Source organism: Cygnus atratus, chromosome Z, assembly GCF_013377495.2.
Source record: "Cygnus atratus isolate AKBS03 ecotype Queensland, Australia chromosome Z, CAtr_DNAZoo_HiC_assembly, whole genome shotgun sequence".
Taxonomy (NCBI): Eukaryota; Metazoa; Chordata; class Aves; order Anseriformes; family Anatidae; genus Cygnus; species Cygnus atratus.
The window spans coordinates 30,068,586-30,087,571 of NC_066396.1; the positions used below are offsets into that span (position 1 = coordinate 30,068,586).

General features: G+C 41.6%; 1 protein-coding gene across 1 annotated transcript in view; it reads right to left on the reverse strand.

The window, feature by feature from the left end:
* KIAA2026 (KIAA2026 ortholog) overlaps positions 1 to 8,676 on the reverse strand; it is a 59,568-nt gene extending 50,892 nt beyond the window's left edge. Inside the window, exons 1-2 of the mRNA XM_035567686.2 lie at positions 8,017 to 8,676; positions 5,269 to 5,469 (exon numbers count right to left, since the gene is read on the reverse strand). Coding sequence (XP_035423579.1) covers positions 5,269 to 5,469; positions 8,017 to 8,468 — 653 coding nt within the window. The 5' untranslated portion in view covers positions 8,469 to 8,676. The remainder of the gene's footprint in view (positions 1 to 5,268; positions 5,470 to 8,016) is intronic.
* Positions 8,677 to 18,986: the final 10,310 nt, after the last annotated feature.

Genomic DNA, 18,986 nt, shown 5'->3' on the forward strand with positions numbered 1-18,986 from the left:
GTACTGATTTAAAAATATAATGAATGTGACCTAAAGACAGAAATCTCACTTGCCATTTTAGGTGTATAAACGAGTAAAGTCAACAATACTACTTGCATTGGTAAAGTGAGCACCTTAAAAAAAAGGGGGGCGAGGGGGGAGAGAGAAAAAAACATTTGATATTTAGCAGGATAAACATCCTTACATTGAAAAATCCTCTGGACAAACATTTGGCTTTTATGCTGACAGCAATTATTAATAAACTGTTGTTTCCTACTTTTATTTACATTTATCAGGAATATGTTTGCAGACTTACACTGTGTTTATAATAATAACACAAACCATCCTAAGGTCAGGCTGACATTTCCAGATGAACAGAAGACAAAATATTCTTGGAACACATCTGCAGCAGTTGTTTTGCAGCTCTTGAGTGGATAAAAGCATAGTACCTGACCTTAAAACTCAGCAGTCATGCTCCCTAAGTAGAGGGATTACCTATAACAGAGTCCAGATACAACTCCCCACATTTCTTACCATTTTCTACCTTAAGTCAGCAGACACATCTCAACAGCTAATTAATTCTCACCTGCGACAAATTTCATTTGGATGTGAAAGGAGGCAAGATTATAGATACACTTTTTCCCCACTTACTCCTAAAACCACTAAGAGGTTGAATCATTTTTCATAACTCTCTTTTCAGTTACGAATCCATATTATTTGTCTGACAGCTCCAAACACGGTAAACATACTGCTTTATGCTAAAAGGTAACGCATTCAAACTTGGATGGCAAGGTACAGGAAGTTGTTTTAATTCTACAATAATTAGTTTCTCCAAACATTCTTTTAAAAAACAAACTAGTAAACTAAAAGCAAAATAGTAATATTAGGCGTTATTCTAAATTAAATTAACATTTAATGGTTAGGAGGATGCAAATATGGGGATGCCTTTGTTACTTTAATTCTACACTCGTAAAGTCTTCCATCACATTATCACATATTCAGTATTTTTCCACAGGACCCAGTTCATTCCTTGCTCACAACATCCTCATAAAAGGCAAAATTGAGACTGTATAAGTACGCCTAATTCAAAGATTTACTAATTTAAATGGTTGACCTGCAACCTAAATTGCATTCTTCAAATGTTTTAGCAAACGTGTGAAACAAGGACCACATTTTCAGAGGTGATAAAGACAATGAGGTGCCTCATATAATTTTCAACAATCCAAAGCCAAACAGAAACTTAATTCCCATTGAAATAAACCAGTTTACTTTCTATTATTCACTAGGTTTTTTAAACTATTTCAGTAAGAATCCATACCTATGCTTTGGTATATAAGTGCCCCTTAAGAGGCAGGCATTTCCAATTATATAGTAATTCCTCAATTATTGTTAAATAATATGTAAGTCAGTATCTGTATTAATATGCTACTAAAGTATCATGTAACTAAGCAGCTGAGTAGAACCTCAGAGAAATGTAACTAATAATTCAAAGAAGATATTTGATATTCTGATCATTAGAACATTTTACCAAAAAGATAGCTCCTAAGTAAGATTGACAAGAAAACTAAATCAGATATTTTTATAATTGTACTTGGAAAAAAAGTGCTTTTACTGCCATATAGAAACTACCAGCTGCAAAACAGTGAAATGCAAAGGCAACTTCTAAGTTGGATCTACCATGATAAATATATCAATTGGGAGAGGTTATAAGTAAATAAATAAATAAACAAACTGTGCAAGAAATGGATAGACAACAAGAAAGAAAAAAATTATCTACAGAGTATACTTACATAAGAAATAACAAAAAGATTCAGAGCAGGATCTCTACAAAATTAACTACAGAAAAGAACAGAAGAATCACACTTTGGGATATTCTTCCAAAACATGCAACTGAAGAAAAGCTAGTTATATAAAAAAAAACACAACCCAACAACAACAACAGAAACCATCATAAGATTCCTGAGCCTTATGAGAGGAAGTATCTAAAGCAAAGAATTATATATTAATATGGACCTCAATTGACAATTTCTTTAGCAACAAGGCTGAATTCTATAGCAAGGCTCCAGCATTAGCAACCTTGCTCACCTGGGGCTAGAAGTATGTAACTCAGGCAGCTAAATAGTCTAAGCTATTTAGCTAATAAGATGCTTATTAGCTAAAAAGCATGTGTATGCTGACAAGTCAGCTGCATAGCCAGAAAGCAAGTACTTTTTTTGTATGCCAAACTGCCCACTTTCAAACGGGGTAAACAACAGGTGTTCCTGTCCAAACACAACCAATTTGCCAACACACAAACAAGTTATACTACCACATTACACACAATATTATGGGAAAAAATTATCAGCACACGAAGACTGGGAGGAAAGAAAAGTTCAGTACATTAGAAATTAAAAACTTAAATGCTTCACCCACCTGAGTTGAGCATCACATTCATTCATAATTATACTCAGACATGGGATAGCCTATATTACAGCAATAGATTTGGACATTCAATTTTTTAGGAACTGTGATAAAAGACTCAATGAAACAATCAATACTAATAATCAATAAAATAAACTGTATCCAAACAAGTAGTGCTTTACTTCTAAGAATATAGTTTACACCATAAATATTACTGTAATACATTAAAACAATTATAAATTCTTCATTAACATTTTGTGGCCTGAAGAACAGGTGCATAATTGTTCATTATCACATATTTTTGCTTAAGTTTTCATTGCTAATTTATGACAAGCTTTAAGTAGCTGAAAATAACTTCAGCTCAGCAAACTTCAACTTCATCACAAAAAACGAGCAGAGACTGAAAGGCAAATTCAGTAAGAAAACGGGCACCTGCCAACCAACGAATTCTGTAGCCCTATGGGGCCCCTCGCTACAGGAAGGACATGGAGGTGCTCGAGCGAGTCCAGAGAAGGGCGACCAAGCTGGTGAGGGGTCTGGAGAACAAGTCTTACGAGGAGCGGCTGAGGGAGCTGGGCTTGTTCAGCCTGGAGAAGAGGAGGCTCAGGGGCGACCTTATCGCTCTCTACAGGTACCTTAAAGGAGGCTGTAGTGAGGTGGGGGTTGGTCTGTTCTCCCACGTGCCTGGTGACAGGACGAGGGGGAATGGGCGAAAGTTGCGACAGGGGAGTTTTAGGTTGGATGTTAGGAAGTACTTCTTTACCGAAAGGGTTATTAAGCATTGGAACGGGCTGCCCAGGGAGGTGGTGGAGTCACCATCCCTGGAGGTCTTTAAAAGACGTTTAGATGTAGAGCTTAGCGATATGGTTTAGTGGAGTACTTAGTGTTAGGTCGGAGGTTGGACTCGATGATCTTGAGGTCTCTTCCAACCTAGAAATCTGTGTCTGTGTCTGTGTCTGTGTGTCTGTGTCTGTGTCTATGGAATGCTGGCGTGGGTTAACTAGAAGGAAGGCACTGAAAACTCCAGTAAGCTACCCAAGGCTGCAATCTTGCATGCTGTTTTGAAAAGTACCTGTTCTGTACTAACCTTTGTGTATCAGATTTCTAAAAAATAAACTGATTAACTGTTTTTTTCCTTATAACAGATACAAATATATTCAACATGATCCATTATTTTATCAATAATCCAAAATAAGCTTAGGAAGTTGCAATACATTTTTGAAGGAAAACAGTGTCTCACCTTAGTGTTGCAAGAATGTGCATCTGTATATATAAAATACTAAGGAAAATTGCGCATGTTGTCAATAGTACATGGATATAAATGATGTACTGCTAATTTTATAGGCCTTACAATTTCCAAATCTTTTTTCATAAAACACTTTCACAATATACTTGCTGAACACCTGCATTATGGTGAGCATTATGGTGAGCTGAGAAGCAACTGGTACAGAGAGGTGTAAGTAACTACAGGGTCAATCTGTTAGTAAATAAGAAAAAAAAATGAAAAGATATCCAAAGCATGATTATTTGAGTATATCAATATAGTCCAAGTAATATCCAACCAGCTATTTACTGACACATTGTTTTTACTTACTAGTAAGTGTCATAGTGCAAAATCATAAGGCATAAGGAGGCAAGCTAGTTATGAACTTCTGCTCTTGTAGAAGATTCTGTAAGATCAGTGCCATGGAGCATCCTTCCCGCAGGATCTGGGACTTTTGAGTATATTCAGATCCATGGATGTAACCAGTAATTATTACAGTTTTGTAGGAATGTGCTTAAAACAGGTGTATGAAAGGAAAAAAATTAAGTAGATAGGTTCTATTGACTGTATGGATTAACTAAAATCCTATCAGGATGTCCTCTTTCATTGCTGTGTGACCAAATTCAGATATCTTGAACACTAAATTGAACACAGCTCACAGGAACTCTACCAGAGAAATAACAACCCTAGTGATCTTTGCTTTTCACAAAGCATGAGGTAGATTAGAAGAAAGACATTATCGTATCTAGGAAAGAAGTACTGTCTCACACTCAGCTCAGCCAAACTGTATTGCTTCAAATCTGTTGAAAATGATGATTGCCTGCAAAATGAGAGTGTGTTGGTTATATATGGGAAAAAATCTCTAAAACTGTAAAGTTTGAAAAAGTTGGAAGCATTTTGCTTCCTAAAGCTGATAGTTATCACACCCTGCATTCAGAAACAGTCTGTCAAATTACTATTAAGGTATACACATTTATGAGCTTCATTTTCTCAAAGTGAAGCACATCACAAACAACATTACCGACTGCCTGAATTACATACCTCTTAAATTTAAGAGATTTGAAAACTGCAAAATCCCACTGAGTTTACTATGTACACACTGTAAATTTGTTACCTAACTGGCAAGGTGAAGTGCCACATTGGTGAGATAACAGGAACGGCACTTGCAAAGATAATTTGCCTCCAGCTATCAGAGGGAAGCACTGACAAGCATAACTACGGTCTAGTTCTGTGATCATTTTGGTAGTTTTTAATCTAATTTTTGCATGTAAAACAGCTGAAGAAGTACAATAAATCACGACTGAGCTAACCAGAAATATTGCTGTGGATGCTTTCAGTTACTATTTAAAGTATCAAAATCTGAAAATAATAGCACCCTTAAAGATTATATTATAGCACCTTTAAAGATTATATTGCTTTATTATTTTTTTCGACAAGGTGATAAACCAAAAACAAATTCCTTTATTTGTGGATGCATTGTGCTGAAGTCTGGGTTCATTCATGAATTAAAGACAAAGAACATTACAAAGTTTAGCGATGTAAAGGAGCCTTGAGGAGCTACCTCTGTTAGAGAATTAAGATGATATGGCTATTTCAAGACAGAACAAAATAGTTTTCCCTTTTACCTTTTTTCTTCTTTTGCTCTCAGCTGTTCCTCTTGCCTTAGAACCTGAACCATCACAGACTCGAACATGCCCGCTGACAAGCCTACTAAATTGCGAGGTGTGGAACGACGTCTTGTTGAAGTGCATGGTGTTCCTTTCTCATCTTCCTGCCCATAGCATCCTCTAGATGTTACTGCTATTGATGTTTTCTCTCTTAAATGCCTACAAGAGAAATACAAGTGAATTCACAATTACAGTTTCCCTTACCAACCGTACTTCAACGTCATCCATAGATCAAACATATTTACTCAGGACTAAAACAGTTATTGTTCACCTGCCATTCACTAGAGTTGCCATTTTTTGACTTTGAAAATTCCTTTATGAAATTGTAAAACTTAAAACAAATAAATTAACAAGATGTTTTCGTATCTGTTAAGAATGATGGATACCTATCTCAATTAACCAAATATTATTTGAAAATTGAATTTCCCACTTCAAGCCATAAATATTTGGAAAGAAAATACTTCCGCAAGACTTGAGATAAGAAACTAGAACTTTCAGAAGATACCTAAAAATACTGAGGAAAATGTATGCATTCATTGTTGTTGCTTTGTTTAAACAGTTTATTTCAATTGGAAAATTTAAAGATGTAGGCCACAGCACCACAAAGTTGGTTCTGCAATTATGTTTCATCTTATACAATGTTTCAAATTACAGCAGCACAGCCATTATGAGAAGTGACACTACCACACAGTCTCTGAAAACAGGATGGAAAAAAATAAAGTAAAATCCACCACCAAAATCAACCTCCCCTCTGAGGTAATTTTCTGTGGTTTGTAATATCTGAGAATCATACTATCGACATTACTGCAGTTAAAGAACATTGAGTGAAACACTGATCTGAAAGGAAGCAAAGATGATCATTACAAGAACTACTTCTATTTCATTTTACAAATAAACTAATTCTGTTAAACAAATCTGTCTGATACAAAATTTAAAAGAACTTTGATACTTCTAGATTCCATAATCCTTTCCATTTCCTACAGTTCTTAGAGACCTCTTCCAAGCTAGTACACACAGACATTTAAAAAAAAAAAAAAGCACTCCTTACGAATCCCTGAAATGTTAATAGAAGATTCACTATATATCAAGGTAGAATAACCTTCAGGCTGTTTAATATTTCTTGTTGATTAGAACAAAAGAATGTGCCTTTGTGAAAGAATGACAACAGCAATTTTCTTTTAGTAAATATACATATTGCTATTTGACGGCACGTCACATAAATTGACTTATGCGATTTCTAATAAAAAGGCACTGAGCACTCTCATGTCCTATCAAGTCCAGTAAGTATTCGTTCAACAAAGGCTTCCACAAAACACCCTTCACTTCAGTACAGCTGAGACACTGCCATCATGCAACACAGAAATGAACTTGGGGCGAATCTTTCAAGCTCTGCTTGATTAGCTATTTATTTTCCAGCAGTAATTCCTTTAAGCAAGGATTTATTTATTTATTTAAAAATTGATATTGCTAATTTTCTCAAGTAAAACTTCACATCCTATCAGAGGTTCAGCTCTTCCCATCTACTCCCAAATTGTCCCAAAGCTACTGTTATGCAAAAGCATGGTGGCTGATACACCAGCACAGTACATGTTCACAGAGTCTTATTCAATTGAGTTCTGCACAGCACTCAAGTGTTCCCACTGTACAGACAAGCTTCTTCTTACCAGCTGGCAGCAAGGCTCTGTGTTGCTAGCAAGTTTAAGCTTGATGGACATGGACAGCTTTATGTATTTCCTAATACCATTCCTTCTTGTTCACCTTCACCCTCTCCCAAAAAAAAAAAACCATCTCAGCTTTAATGTGAGAAACATTAAGTCACATGCAAGACTACTGGACCTTTCACTGTAAGAAGCCACCATATTTTTAATGAGACTGAGCTATGCTTATGTCAAATTCAAGAGAAAACGTGTATTTCAGTTGTGACTTTAATTGGGCTTTGTACAATACGGCTTGAAAACCTTCCATGGTCAGCTGCTTTGGCTGAGAAACAAGCTCCTGCCAAGCATTTATGCTTAAACATATCACAATTTCCATTTTGCCATGTAAGCCTGTAACTACAGTATGCCAGGTGTTACCTTCTGTTTTATCATGTATATTTCCAAAATACATTCTGACACTAAATTATCTATCTCAAAGGAAGCGCTTCAGCTCAGCATTTTATTCTTACTCAAAGGCAGTAAGAAATTCACAGACTACAGTAACTATATAAAATGTATCATCTACTTTAAACTGAGAAGGGTATTAATTTTAAAGAGACAGTCATACAGAATTTGGGCAGCGTCATTTGCTTTTACCAGCATAAAGGAAAGAAAGGAGCATTTGACATCTTGTCCAAACAACTGTGTCTCCATAGTCTTAAAAGGCTTCTTTCAGAAGTAAAATCTTAGGCAGGAAATGCTAACCCCTATTTTGCATTTCAGTATGTCCAGCTTTGGTGTTTCCAAAACATTTTTAATATTTGAATGGTCCCAGTAGGCACCACTCCTCTTTGTAGAAGTGCTGAAAGCTTGAATGTTTGATCCTACCGGGAACCATTCAAATGTTTTTTGATTTTTTTTAAATAAGCGATTCAAATAGTATTTTTTTTACATAAAGAGAAACAGAAGGTTATGTTCTAACAAAAAAAAAAATAAATCACCATACCCTCCTGTTCTACTTTATGCAAACGGCATATACCAGAGCCGCTATAGAGTTTTCTACACCTACCGGGACAGCAGCGCCAGTTTCTGTTCCAACATCATCTCCAGCTTCTGGGCCTGTTTGGAGAGCCAGTGATCCACTCCATGCAGCCGGTAACAAGTCTCTAGCATGAGCCGGAAGTCACCCACGAAATCTGCTATCCCTGCGTACTGCCCACCGAGGAATTTCTCTTCCATCTTCAGCAGCCACATTCCAGCCGGCGGAAAGGAGTGACTGCTACAAGGACCCGAGAGGGAGCCACCCCCTCCTTCCTCCTTTATGGACGCCTGATCCGCGAGCGGCTTTAAAAACGGTGCTGTCAGCGGCCGGTACTTCTCCAGGAGGAACTCGCGCAGGATGCGGTACCCCTGCTGCAGCTCGGGGCTCAGGCTCTGCTCCCAGCCGCTGCCCAGGCTCTTCCCTCCCGCACCGTCTCCATCCTCGCCCCGCTCCTCGGCGGCGGGCCGCTCCGGGTCCATGTCTCCCGCTCCTCTCACGCACGGGGCCTGGGCGGCTGCGGCGGGGCGGGCCGCCAGCGCCGGGCCGGCTCCGGGGGGCAGCTAGGGGCCGCCGGCCGGGCGGAGGGGCGGCATGGGCCTCACCGAGGCACCGAGACGCGCGTCAGGCCCTCGCCACGCTCCCCCACGGCGGCGGCGGCCTCAGCCCTGCCCCCAGCCGCGGCCGGGCGGCGGCAGCAGGAGGAGGAGGGGACGGGGGGGGGGTGGGGGGAGGCCTCCCCCTGCCGTGCCCGGACCCGCGCACGGCCCCGCCCGGCGGCCGCTCCCTCGCCCTCGGCGGCCGCCCCCGCCCGCCCCGAGGGGGCTCCCCCGGCCCCGCCCCGCGCTGAGTGAGGAGAGGCCGCGCGCGCAGCGCCGGCAGTTAACGGCCCCGCGCGGCCGTTGGGGGGGGGGACGGGAGGGGGGGGGGAGGGGGGCGAGAGAAAGGGACGCTGCGCCTCGCCTAGCGCGCATGCGCAACCAGCCGCAAAAGGGAGGGGTGGAGGGGGGGATGTGTTATGGGCGCCAGGTGAGGTGGCGTCATCAGAGGGCGACCGCGCGCGGCGGCGGTTGGTGCGCGTGCTCGCGTCGGGTGGGCGGGGGGGGGGGTGGGTGACGGCGTGTGGCGATGGCTTGACGCAGGGGCGTCCCCGCTGCGCTGGGTTCGCAGCCTCGGGCTCTGCCAGAAGTTGCAGCTTCCCGAGCGAGCGGTGTGCAGAGACGCCCTCTGAGGACGCCTCCCCCCCCCCCCCCCCAGCGCGTGTTCCGAGTTAACGTTGTGCGTGTTTCATTAAAGGTGTGTCGCTGCTGATGTGAGCTGGAGTTTGTAAAAGCGTTCGGTTCCAAGTGTCGAAGTACTTGAAGAGGTGCTGTGTGAAACAGCTGCGGCTTCAGGAACATAGACTGCTAGAAACAGTAAATGGAAAGATGGAACTGTCCTTAGGGTCCGGTTGCAGTGCCGGTAGCTGGGGGTCGGCGACTTCTCACAGATAACCAGTGATAGGTATAGAGGGAATGGCCTCAAGTTGTGCCAGGGGAGGTTTAGGTTGGAAATTAGGACGCATTTCTTCTCGGAAAGAGCAGCCAGGCGCTGGAGCAGGTTGCCCAGGGAGGTGGTGGAGTCACCATCCGTGGGGGTGTTTAAGGAAAGGTTTGGATGTTGTGCTTAGGGACATGGTTTAGTGGGTGACATCGGTGGTAGGGGGGTGGTTGGACCAGATGATCCTTGAGGTCTTTTCCAACCTCAGTGAGTATATGATTCTATGATCTTTTCATATTCGCCCTTAGACACTTTCCAGTCCTACTCCACCACAACGATGGGCAGCAACTTACTGAGGAACATTGCCTGGGCTCCAGAGGGCCCTGCAGTATTGTTATCAAGTGTCTGTGAGAAACGTACTGTACTCACAGTTTCAGGATAATCCCCTCTAGCATACGTGGTTATGTGAAAAGCGTAGGGTACCTTGTTATGAGAGAAAATCACTGCACAAAAATTAAAAAAAAATCAAGGATGTTTATTGTGTGCAGCCCACTGCACCTTTAGGGCATTACTGTCTTCTCCGAATGGTAACTTTCTGCAGAGATCATTGCAGAAACCATGCTCATGACACACTCTTGACAGGAATAGATCATGCTATATGACAAAGTAATGCAGCACCATTCCTCTATCATTATTGCCCTTTCCATTCTAAGGACACCAAGAAATTTCCCTCTGTTCACCCCTGTTTGGTCAGAGCCAGCTTTCGTAAGTGCTCCTGTCAGGCTGTTTTTCTAGAAGGACTGAAGCAGTAGGTATAGCACCCAGCTCACGCTGATGTACTTTCCATGCAGGTTCAGGCTACAGGATGGGACTTTGGGGCTGAGAAGATGAGCAAAAGCCCGCTCTAGCTTTGTTTTCCAACCGTAGTCTGTGAAGCTCTGGTACAACCCGTGCACTGAGGTTGGTTTGCCTAGGTCCTTCCATCTCTCCTGATCACTTATGGAAGCTGATATTACAGCTATGTAGCTTTATCCTCCAAAACCTCTTGAATTAAAAACTTGAAAGGAATGAGATCAGACACCCCCAAATTCAGGAGGTGGTAGTGGAGCTGAGGCAGTGGTGTACCTCCAACTTGAGGGCGATGCAGTGACCCTGACGAGAAGACCCTTTTTCGTCAAGCAGTTAGCAATCCACAGATCAGGTAAGGTGAGCGTAGCCATGCACAGCGCCGTGTTGGGGCCTGCACTGCGCTGTGTGTTTCCCATCGCCTGAGGATAAACCCAGACAGCCCATTGTGAGAATGTACTTTGTACCAGCTGCTATGCCACCTGCATGGCCGTGCCTTTGTCTAAAACTGCAGCAACAAGTTCCCATGCCAGTATCTTGTTTCAGAACAGAAACGCTGTATAGAGATATTTTCTTGTAAGAAAATCCTGTTATAACCTGGATAACCAAATAAGGAGTAACTCTTCCACAGACAGGGCCTGCATGGTGTGATGTGCTCTAACTGGGAGCCCATTTGGGGCTACCCTAATCACAGTTCCCAGCATGTGAAGTGCTGCAAGATTACTGTTCTCTATTGCTTTATAGTGTTAACTGTAATAAATATCATAATGGACCAGCGTGTCCCAGTGAAAAATGGAGACAATGCTGTTTTATGTTTCCTCTGATAACTTGGTAAGAGTGCTCAGCGCGTCTAGTTCCCACTCCAAGCTGCAGGTGCAGGGTCAACATCACATGGACAGGAGTGGTGGAGGTCTTCCGGCAAGATATACGGAGATTAAATCAACTGCAAAAAAATAAAGTATGGGATTTATGAATCATGTTCCTCTTGTTAGGGTACTGTGTGACTGCACCCCCTGTTAGCAAGGGCTCTGCCCTTTGTGCCTTGCAGTGTCTCGACTCCTGTCTAATGTTCTGCTGTGGAGCTGCCACTCCTGCTGCTCACTGGCTCTTGCATTATACCAACCTATATCCTCTTGCGATTGCCCAAAGTGTGGCAGATGCGCTCCAAAAGGCTACTTTCTTCCTGACTTGATAATGCCTTCACAAAGACTAGAAGTAAAGCTAATGGAGATAAATTTGTCTAGAGATAAAGTGAATTTGACTTGTTTCTGGTAATCAGTGATCATCTCTCCAGCTGCCGAAAACATCTCAGTGCCCAGGTGCCTATAATGATTTCTTTGCGGTGGCTCTCTGTCTTAATGAAATAAGAAACAATTGTTAGGCTAAGGAATATGCATCTTTGTGTTGGGAAGAGAGACTGTAATGAACTACAAACTCAGTATTTTCCACTTTTGTTTGTTTGTTTTTTTTTGTATTCCTACAAGTTATGAATTTTCATTCAATGCTTCTCCTCTCAAAGTGTTTGGCAGGTCTCTCCTGGGAGTAAGGACTGAGACAAAATTGGGTGGTTATATCATATTCTCTGTGTCTAAGTAAATAAGAGCAGTTTTTTTCAATGTATGTTTAGCTTTCAACTTTGTAAGTTGTTTTTTTTTTTTTTGGTTGGTTGGTTGTTTTTTTGTTTTGTTTTGTTTTTGGATTTGAAGAAGGGCTTTTTTGCCTGGAAGCTCCTTTATACATTCTCCAACAATACCAGGTAACCTAATAAAAGTTATTGCTCCTAGCTACACATTTGGCCTTGCCTTCGGGCTGTGAGAACTTGTAGTCAGAATTTCACATTTAATTCATGAACAAATACCGTGCCACAACAAGTAATTTTCTCCATTTGTGGTGTGATAACATCTCAACCATAGTCAGGTATCACTTAGAAAACTTTGGTGGTGAGTGAAATATAAATATCAAGATTACACTCTGAGGTTAAATTGGCAGTAAAGAATGGAGGCAGATTAAGGAAGCAGAGATCACAAATCAGGATAGTACCCTTTATTGGGAACAGTGACTTTTATAACCAAAACCATTTAAAAGAGAAATTTTTCAAAGTAAGCAATCATAGTAGGATAAAAGAGTGACAAAGTGTCCAGTTCTGTGTCCAGTTCTGGGCTCCCCAGTACAAAAAAAGACAGGGATCTCCTGGAAAGAGTCCAGCGGAGGGCCACAAAGATGATACAGGGCCTGGAGCATCTTCCCTGTGAGGAAAGGCTGAGAGACCTGGGTCTGTTCAGCCTTGAGAAGAGAAGACTGAGAGGGGATCTTATCAGTGTTTACCAGTATCTTAAGTGTGGGAGACAGAGAGATTTGGCCAATCTCTTTTCAGTGGTTTGTGGGGACAGGACAAGGAGCAATGGCCAAAAAATGGATCACAAGATGTTCCACACCAACATGAGAAAGAACGTCTTCATGGTGAGGGTAACGGAGCACTGGAACAGGCTGCCCAGGGTGGTTGTTGAGTCTCCTTCTCTGGAGATATTCAAGACCCATCTGGATGCCTACCTGGGCAACCTGCTCCAGGGAACCTGCTTTGGCAGGGGGGTTGGACCCAATGATCTCTGGAGGTCCCTTCCAACCCCTACAATTCTGTGATTCTGTGAAAAGCTGTCTGAAATGAATTATACTGGAGAACAGATTATAGTATCTACCCATAACAACTTTAATGTGTTGTTTTTGTCTTCTGTAATTAAAAATATATTGCATTCAAAGAATTGCAAAATAGACAATCAATGCACTTGAAAATCTTGCCACATGAGTGCACTGTTGTATAAAAACTGCACCCTCTGTCTACTTTAAGTTAGACTTGGAACTCCATTTCCAGCAAAAGCAAACAAAAACTGTAGAAAATACGTAACAGTGATAAAATGGAGTTGTATTTTGCCACATCCAGTATTAAGAATAGGGGCTATCACCCACGTAACAGAAAATAACATAGTTCAGAATAAGTATAGTTGAACACTTAATAACACTTAATAACACTTATAAATTGAACACTTGAAGAGGCTGTATACTGATTTCTTTCCAAAACATCTCAATTATATATACAATTTTTGTGATATATTGTGATGTAGATTTACATAATTTTAACAATTAAAAAAAATGAAAATGTGACTTTGGATGATCTGTAAAAGACAGAATGGCACACTAAATGAGTCCATCTACCTTCATGCATACAAAGATGGCAAGAACATTTGCAGTTGCAGTGTTATCCACAGTGCATGAAGTTGTTATGGAAAAGTTCAAATATTCGGTGGATAAAGGTATACTATAAAAGGGAGAAATGTCATATGTGCTTGGGAAGGAATAATCTTCCATACACAGTTCACAAAGGATAGGATAATCTTGCAAAGGAACAGAGGCAACTATCAGACGTGACCATATTCCCTACCTGTGGTATAACTGTTGGGTAAGGGAACCGTAGCAGGTCAGGTAGGTCAAATTCAGGGATCTGAATTTAAGAGAGCATTTTAGGCAGAGTGTGAAAGGATCCACAACTTCTATAGACACCTACTGACAGTGTATATACTTGGTCTCTTTAGAAATAAGGGCACTTCCTGCAAGTTGATTTGGGTGTTATCACAAAGATTTATTGTGCGCCCTAAGCTGATATTTTGCTTTCAGATTTGGTCTCAAACTGAATGAACATCTAGTGGCTACAAATATTGTACAATATGATGAATTGCAAGACACATACAAAAAAGTTTTAACTCCCTAATTTACTTGCTGGCATTGTCTGTCTTTAATAACAGATAATACATACACTCTCACAGATTTATACATAATTATCAGAAAATATGTGAAATAGTTTATAAAAACTACCCCAAACCTTGTGAATTCACAGGCTCTCTCCAGCTCCAGTTGTTGTCTGTCCTAACCTTTTTAATGGACAATAGCCTTTTTATAAAAGAAGTTACCAGTTTACAGAGGGTAGAAGCAAGGACAGATAGCCTGGGAGGAACACAGGGAAATTGTCGAAGCAGCCAGAGATCAGGTTGGAAAGCTAAAGCCCTGTTAAAATTAAATTTGGTGAGGGACATCAAGGGCAACAAGAAAGGCTTCTATAGGTACACCAGTGATAAAGGAACAGTAGGGAAAATATGGGCCCTCTCTAGAAGGAAACGGGAGACCTGGTCACCTGGAATCTGGAGAAGGCTGAGGTACTCAATGACTTTTTTGCTTCGGTCTTCACCAGCAAGAGCTCCAGCTGCATAGCCTGGGCCCCAGACGGCAAAGGCAGAGAATGATGAACCACCTTCTGCAGAAGAAGATCAGATGTGAGACCATCTAAGCAATCTGGAGGTGCACAAGTCCATGGGACCTGATGAGATGTATCTGTGGGTCCTGAGGGAACTGGCAGATGAAGTTAAAAGCCACTATCCATCATATTTGAAAACTCATGGCAGTCTGGTGAAGTCCCCACTGACCGGAAAAGGAGAAACATAAACCCCATTTTTTAAAAAGGAAAAAAGGAGGACCTGGGGAACTATAGGCCAGTCAGTCTTGTGAGAAACCAAATTGTGTTTTTGCAGTACAACAGATTTTCGAAGTAGAATGTGTTTTTGCAGTAGAAAACCAACCTTCTGTATTCAAAGGTAGTTGTGTAGTCATAACAAAGGGAAATGCTAAGTAGATAAGTGAACAGTAGAAGGCCTCACTGTTCCAAAGTAAGGAGGAAGACTGAGAAAAATAGGACGAGCAGTGCAAGAACAGTAAAAAACAAAAATCACAAGTTCTCTAATCACAAGAAAAGAGAAAAAAAAAGAAAAGGGAGAAATTAAAGGGTTGATCAAATAAAATGTACATATATGGTATAGAAGGGTGTCGAGTAGGTTGTGAAGCTGTAGTACTCAGCCAATGAGAAAACAGGAGAAATCAAGTGTTGGGTAATAGCGAATATAAGGTTATGATATGCTTTCTATGGGGTGCTCCTATTTGCAGGACGCCCGCCATTGCAATCATGAATAAAATAGCTTCACAAAAGATCCTGTCTGAAGAAAATTATTCTCACAGTCTTACCTCTGTACCTGGCAAGATCATGTATCAGATCCTCCTGGAAACTATGCTAATGCACGTGGAAAATAAGGATGTGACTGTCGACAGCCAACATGGCTTCACTAAGGGCAGATTGTGCCTGACAAATCTGGTGGCCTTCTACAATGGGGTTACAATATTGGTGGCTAGGGGAAGAGCAACTGACATCATCTACCTGGACTTATGCAAAGTATTTGACACTGTCCTGCATTATATCCTTGTCTCAAATTTGGAGAGACATGGATTTGATGGATGGATTACTTGGTGGGTAAGGAATTGACTGCATAGTCACACTCACAGAGTTGCAGTCAACAGCTCTGTGTCCAAGTGGAGATCAGTAACGAGAGGTGTTCCTCAGGGGTCAGTACTGGGACTGGCACTGTTTAACAACCTTTTTTGGTGACACGGACAATGGGATCGAGTGCACCCTCAGCAGGTTTGCCAATGACACCAAGCTGTGTGGTGCAGTTGACACACAGGAGGGAAGAGATGCCATCCAGAGGGACCTGGACAGGCTTGAGAGGTGGGCCTGTGCAAACCTCATGAGGTTCAACAAGGCCAAGTGCAAGGTCCTGCATCTGGGTTGGGGCAATCCCAAAGACGAATAGAGGATGGGCAGAGAATGGATTGAGAGCAGCCCTGAGGAGCAGGACCTGGGGGTGTTGGTTGACAAGAAGCTTGATATGACCTGGCCATGTGTGCTCGCAACCCAGAAAGCCAACTGTATGCTGGGCTCAAAAGCAGCGTGGCCAGCAGGGTGAGGAAGGTGTTTCTTCCCCTCTGCCCTGCTCTTGTGAGACCCCACCTGGAGCACTGCATTCAGCTCTGGGGCGCCAGCACAAGAAGGACATGGACCTATTAGAACAAGTCCAGAGAAAGACCATGAGGATGATCAAAGGACTGGAGTACCTCAGCTGTGCAGACAGGCTGAGGGAGTTGGGGCTGTTCAGCCTGAAGAAGAGAAGGCTCTGGGAAGACCTTACAGTAGCCTTCCAGTACCTAAAGTGGCCTACAGGAAAGCTGGGGAGGGACTCTTTGTCAAGGAGTGCAGTGATAGGATAAGGGGGAATGGTATTAAACTAAAAGAGGGAAGATTTAGGTTAGATACAAGGAAGAAATTCTTCACTCAGAGGGTGGTGAGGCACTGGACCAGGTTGCCCAGTGAAGCTGTGGATGCCCCATCCCTGGAGGTGTTCAAGGCCAGGCTGGATGGGGCTTTGGGCAGTCTGGTCTGGTGGGAGGTGTCCCTGCCCATGGCAGGGGGGTTGGAATGAGGTGATCCTTAAGGGTCCCTTCCAACCCAAACCTTTCTCTGATTCCATGATTGTATGATATCACTGTTTCACCACAGTCAAAGCATCATTTAGGCTGGCAGAATTAAAATACATGTATAAGGACACCACGAGATCGTGCTGCAGGTCGGAAGCTGCCTGTGTCAGGGTGTGGGATGAAGAAAGAAGGGTGATTTCTACAGTAGCAATACAGAAATGGGTCAGGGAGAAGAGTAAAGTTTTCTATTTCTTTCTGAGCGATCCCTTGACATTCCGAATCATGATATAACGCTGTTTGCTTCTAGAAAAGGAGAATCTAAAATTATCCCTCACCTTCAAGTTTATGTTATGCCAGAACATAAAAATCTCCACATGCAAAAAAAAAAAAATCCACTTTTCGTATAGCACTCATCCACTGAGTGAATCATTTTCTTCTCCTTTTATAGTGGCAGTGTCATAAGTAGTGACTGATTATCTTACTGTTACTTTAATTCTGCTTCTTCTAGTTCATACATTAAATCCAGAGGTCAAAAAATTCAATTTTCTGCTACTGATGAACCCCACAGTGACATAAATGACAACCCACACACCAAGGGTCCGTGATAAGGTGACTGAATTAACACTACCAGCAGAAACAGTTAAGCTGTGTGCCCAAATAATCACATTCTCCTTTTACTAACATAAAATAATGGTAAATAAAAACAACACCAAACTCTGGAAAGCACGCTCAAAGGTCTTTTCTTCTGAGGATCTGCCATCCCACTTTTTCTTTCCATCAGCTGTGCAAGAATTATTGAGGAACTGGCACGTGAGGAGAATAATCAATCTTTGAAATGTTCCAGACGAATCCTGATTTTTAATCCTCTCACACATCACACCACCATTAGGGACCTTACATTTTAGGGATGCAGTACTGCTGTCTATTGCTAATACTATCCTCATTGCCAGTTAGTTACATAAGCTGACAGAAAACAGAGTATGTGTCCTTGAATTTTAAGCTTTAGAGACATTCTCCTTTTCTGAGTTCTCAAAGCTGTAAGCTGTTTTGCACGCAAAGTTATGCAGCATATTTGGCTGAAAAACTACGATTATCCTTAAAGTAAGTCTTTTTCAGCAACTCAAAGTAAAGCAGAAGTGAATTTTACTATGTGTTGTAATACACCAAAGATCCATTATCTCACAAACAGATCAAGAACAGGTATTTACTTTTATTAATATGAAGTGTTGTGATTCAAGTTTCCATTATGATCTCTTCTTAGAACTCAAGAAAGAATAAAACATTTGAACAAAATAATCTTTTTCTTTATTGTTTTTCATATTTTTTTTCTTGATTCCAGATTACCTTTGAAGCTTATTCCACGAGCTATCTAATTCTGGTTAGACTGCTAAACCAGGCTCCTCCTGAAGAGCAGCGTGATGGAACTTGTCATATTTATGCTAAAATATTATAATTTCATAATTTGAATATATATATATTAAAATGTATAATATTAATTATAAAATTTTATAAATATATAAAATACTATATTAAAGATAAAAATTTTATATACTTCTACATTTTATAATTCAATTACCTAGTGTCAGCTGTTCTTTCTCCATAGCAGTGTAGCGGAATTATTTTTTAAGTGTGTGATGGGCAGAACAGACATGTTGCTCTAACAATGGCTTCTGAGCTGTCAGTCTAATCTCAGATGGTTTCATGTGTGCTGATGTGTACTGGTAAGCAGCGCCCAGTTACTCTGCTACAGTATCTTTGGTTTGTTCCAACATCCTCATTCCCTCCCATACCTTCAACTGACCGGGAGGGCTCAGTGCTGTGACTTGTACAGGTATGTACATGCCTTGGCATCACAGATGAAAAAATAGTTTACATTGTGCATGCTAAAAGGCAGAAGATAATGTCTGTGTGCTGGGGGTATGTGAATATATGAGGCTGATCTTTGAAATTCTGAAGCACAAGCCTGCTACTTGCTCACTGCAGTTGATAGAGGCTGGCTGTAAATTTTTATAGTAGCTGGACTAAACCTTGGGCAGTAACATCCAAAACTGAAGCCCGTGAGAAACAAAACAGTAGGAACCAACATGACTTTCTGCCAAACCATCCTGGAACGGCGGAGACCTTCCTGTGGAGAAAACAAGTTGAGATCTAGGAATGGTGATGCTGAAGGCGAGCAAGTGAGCCAGTACGTCAGATGATCAAGTAAGACAGAAGCTCAAATCTCTTTGGTTCTGAAATCAGCTTCACTGTTCAGACCCTCTGTGGGTTGTGGTTTACTGTTGCACCTGGCCAGCCAGTACATACAAGCTGAATAATTAACTCCTTAG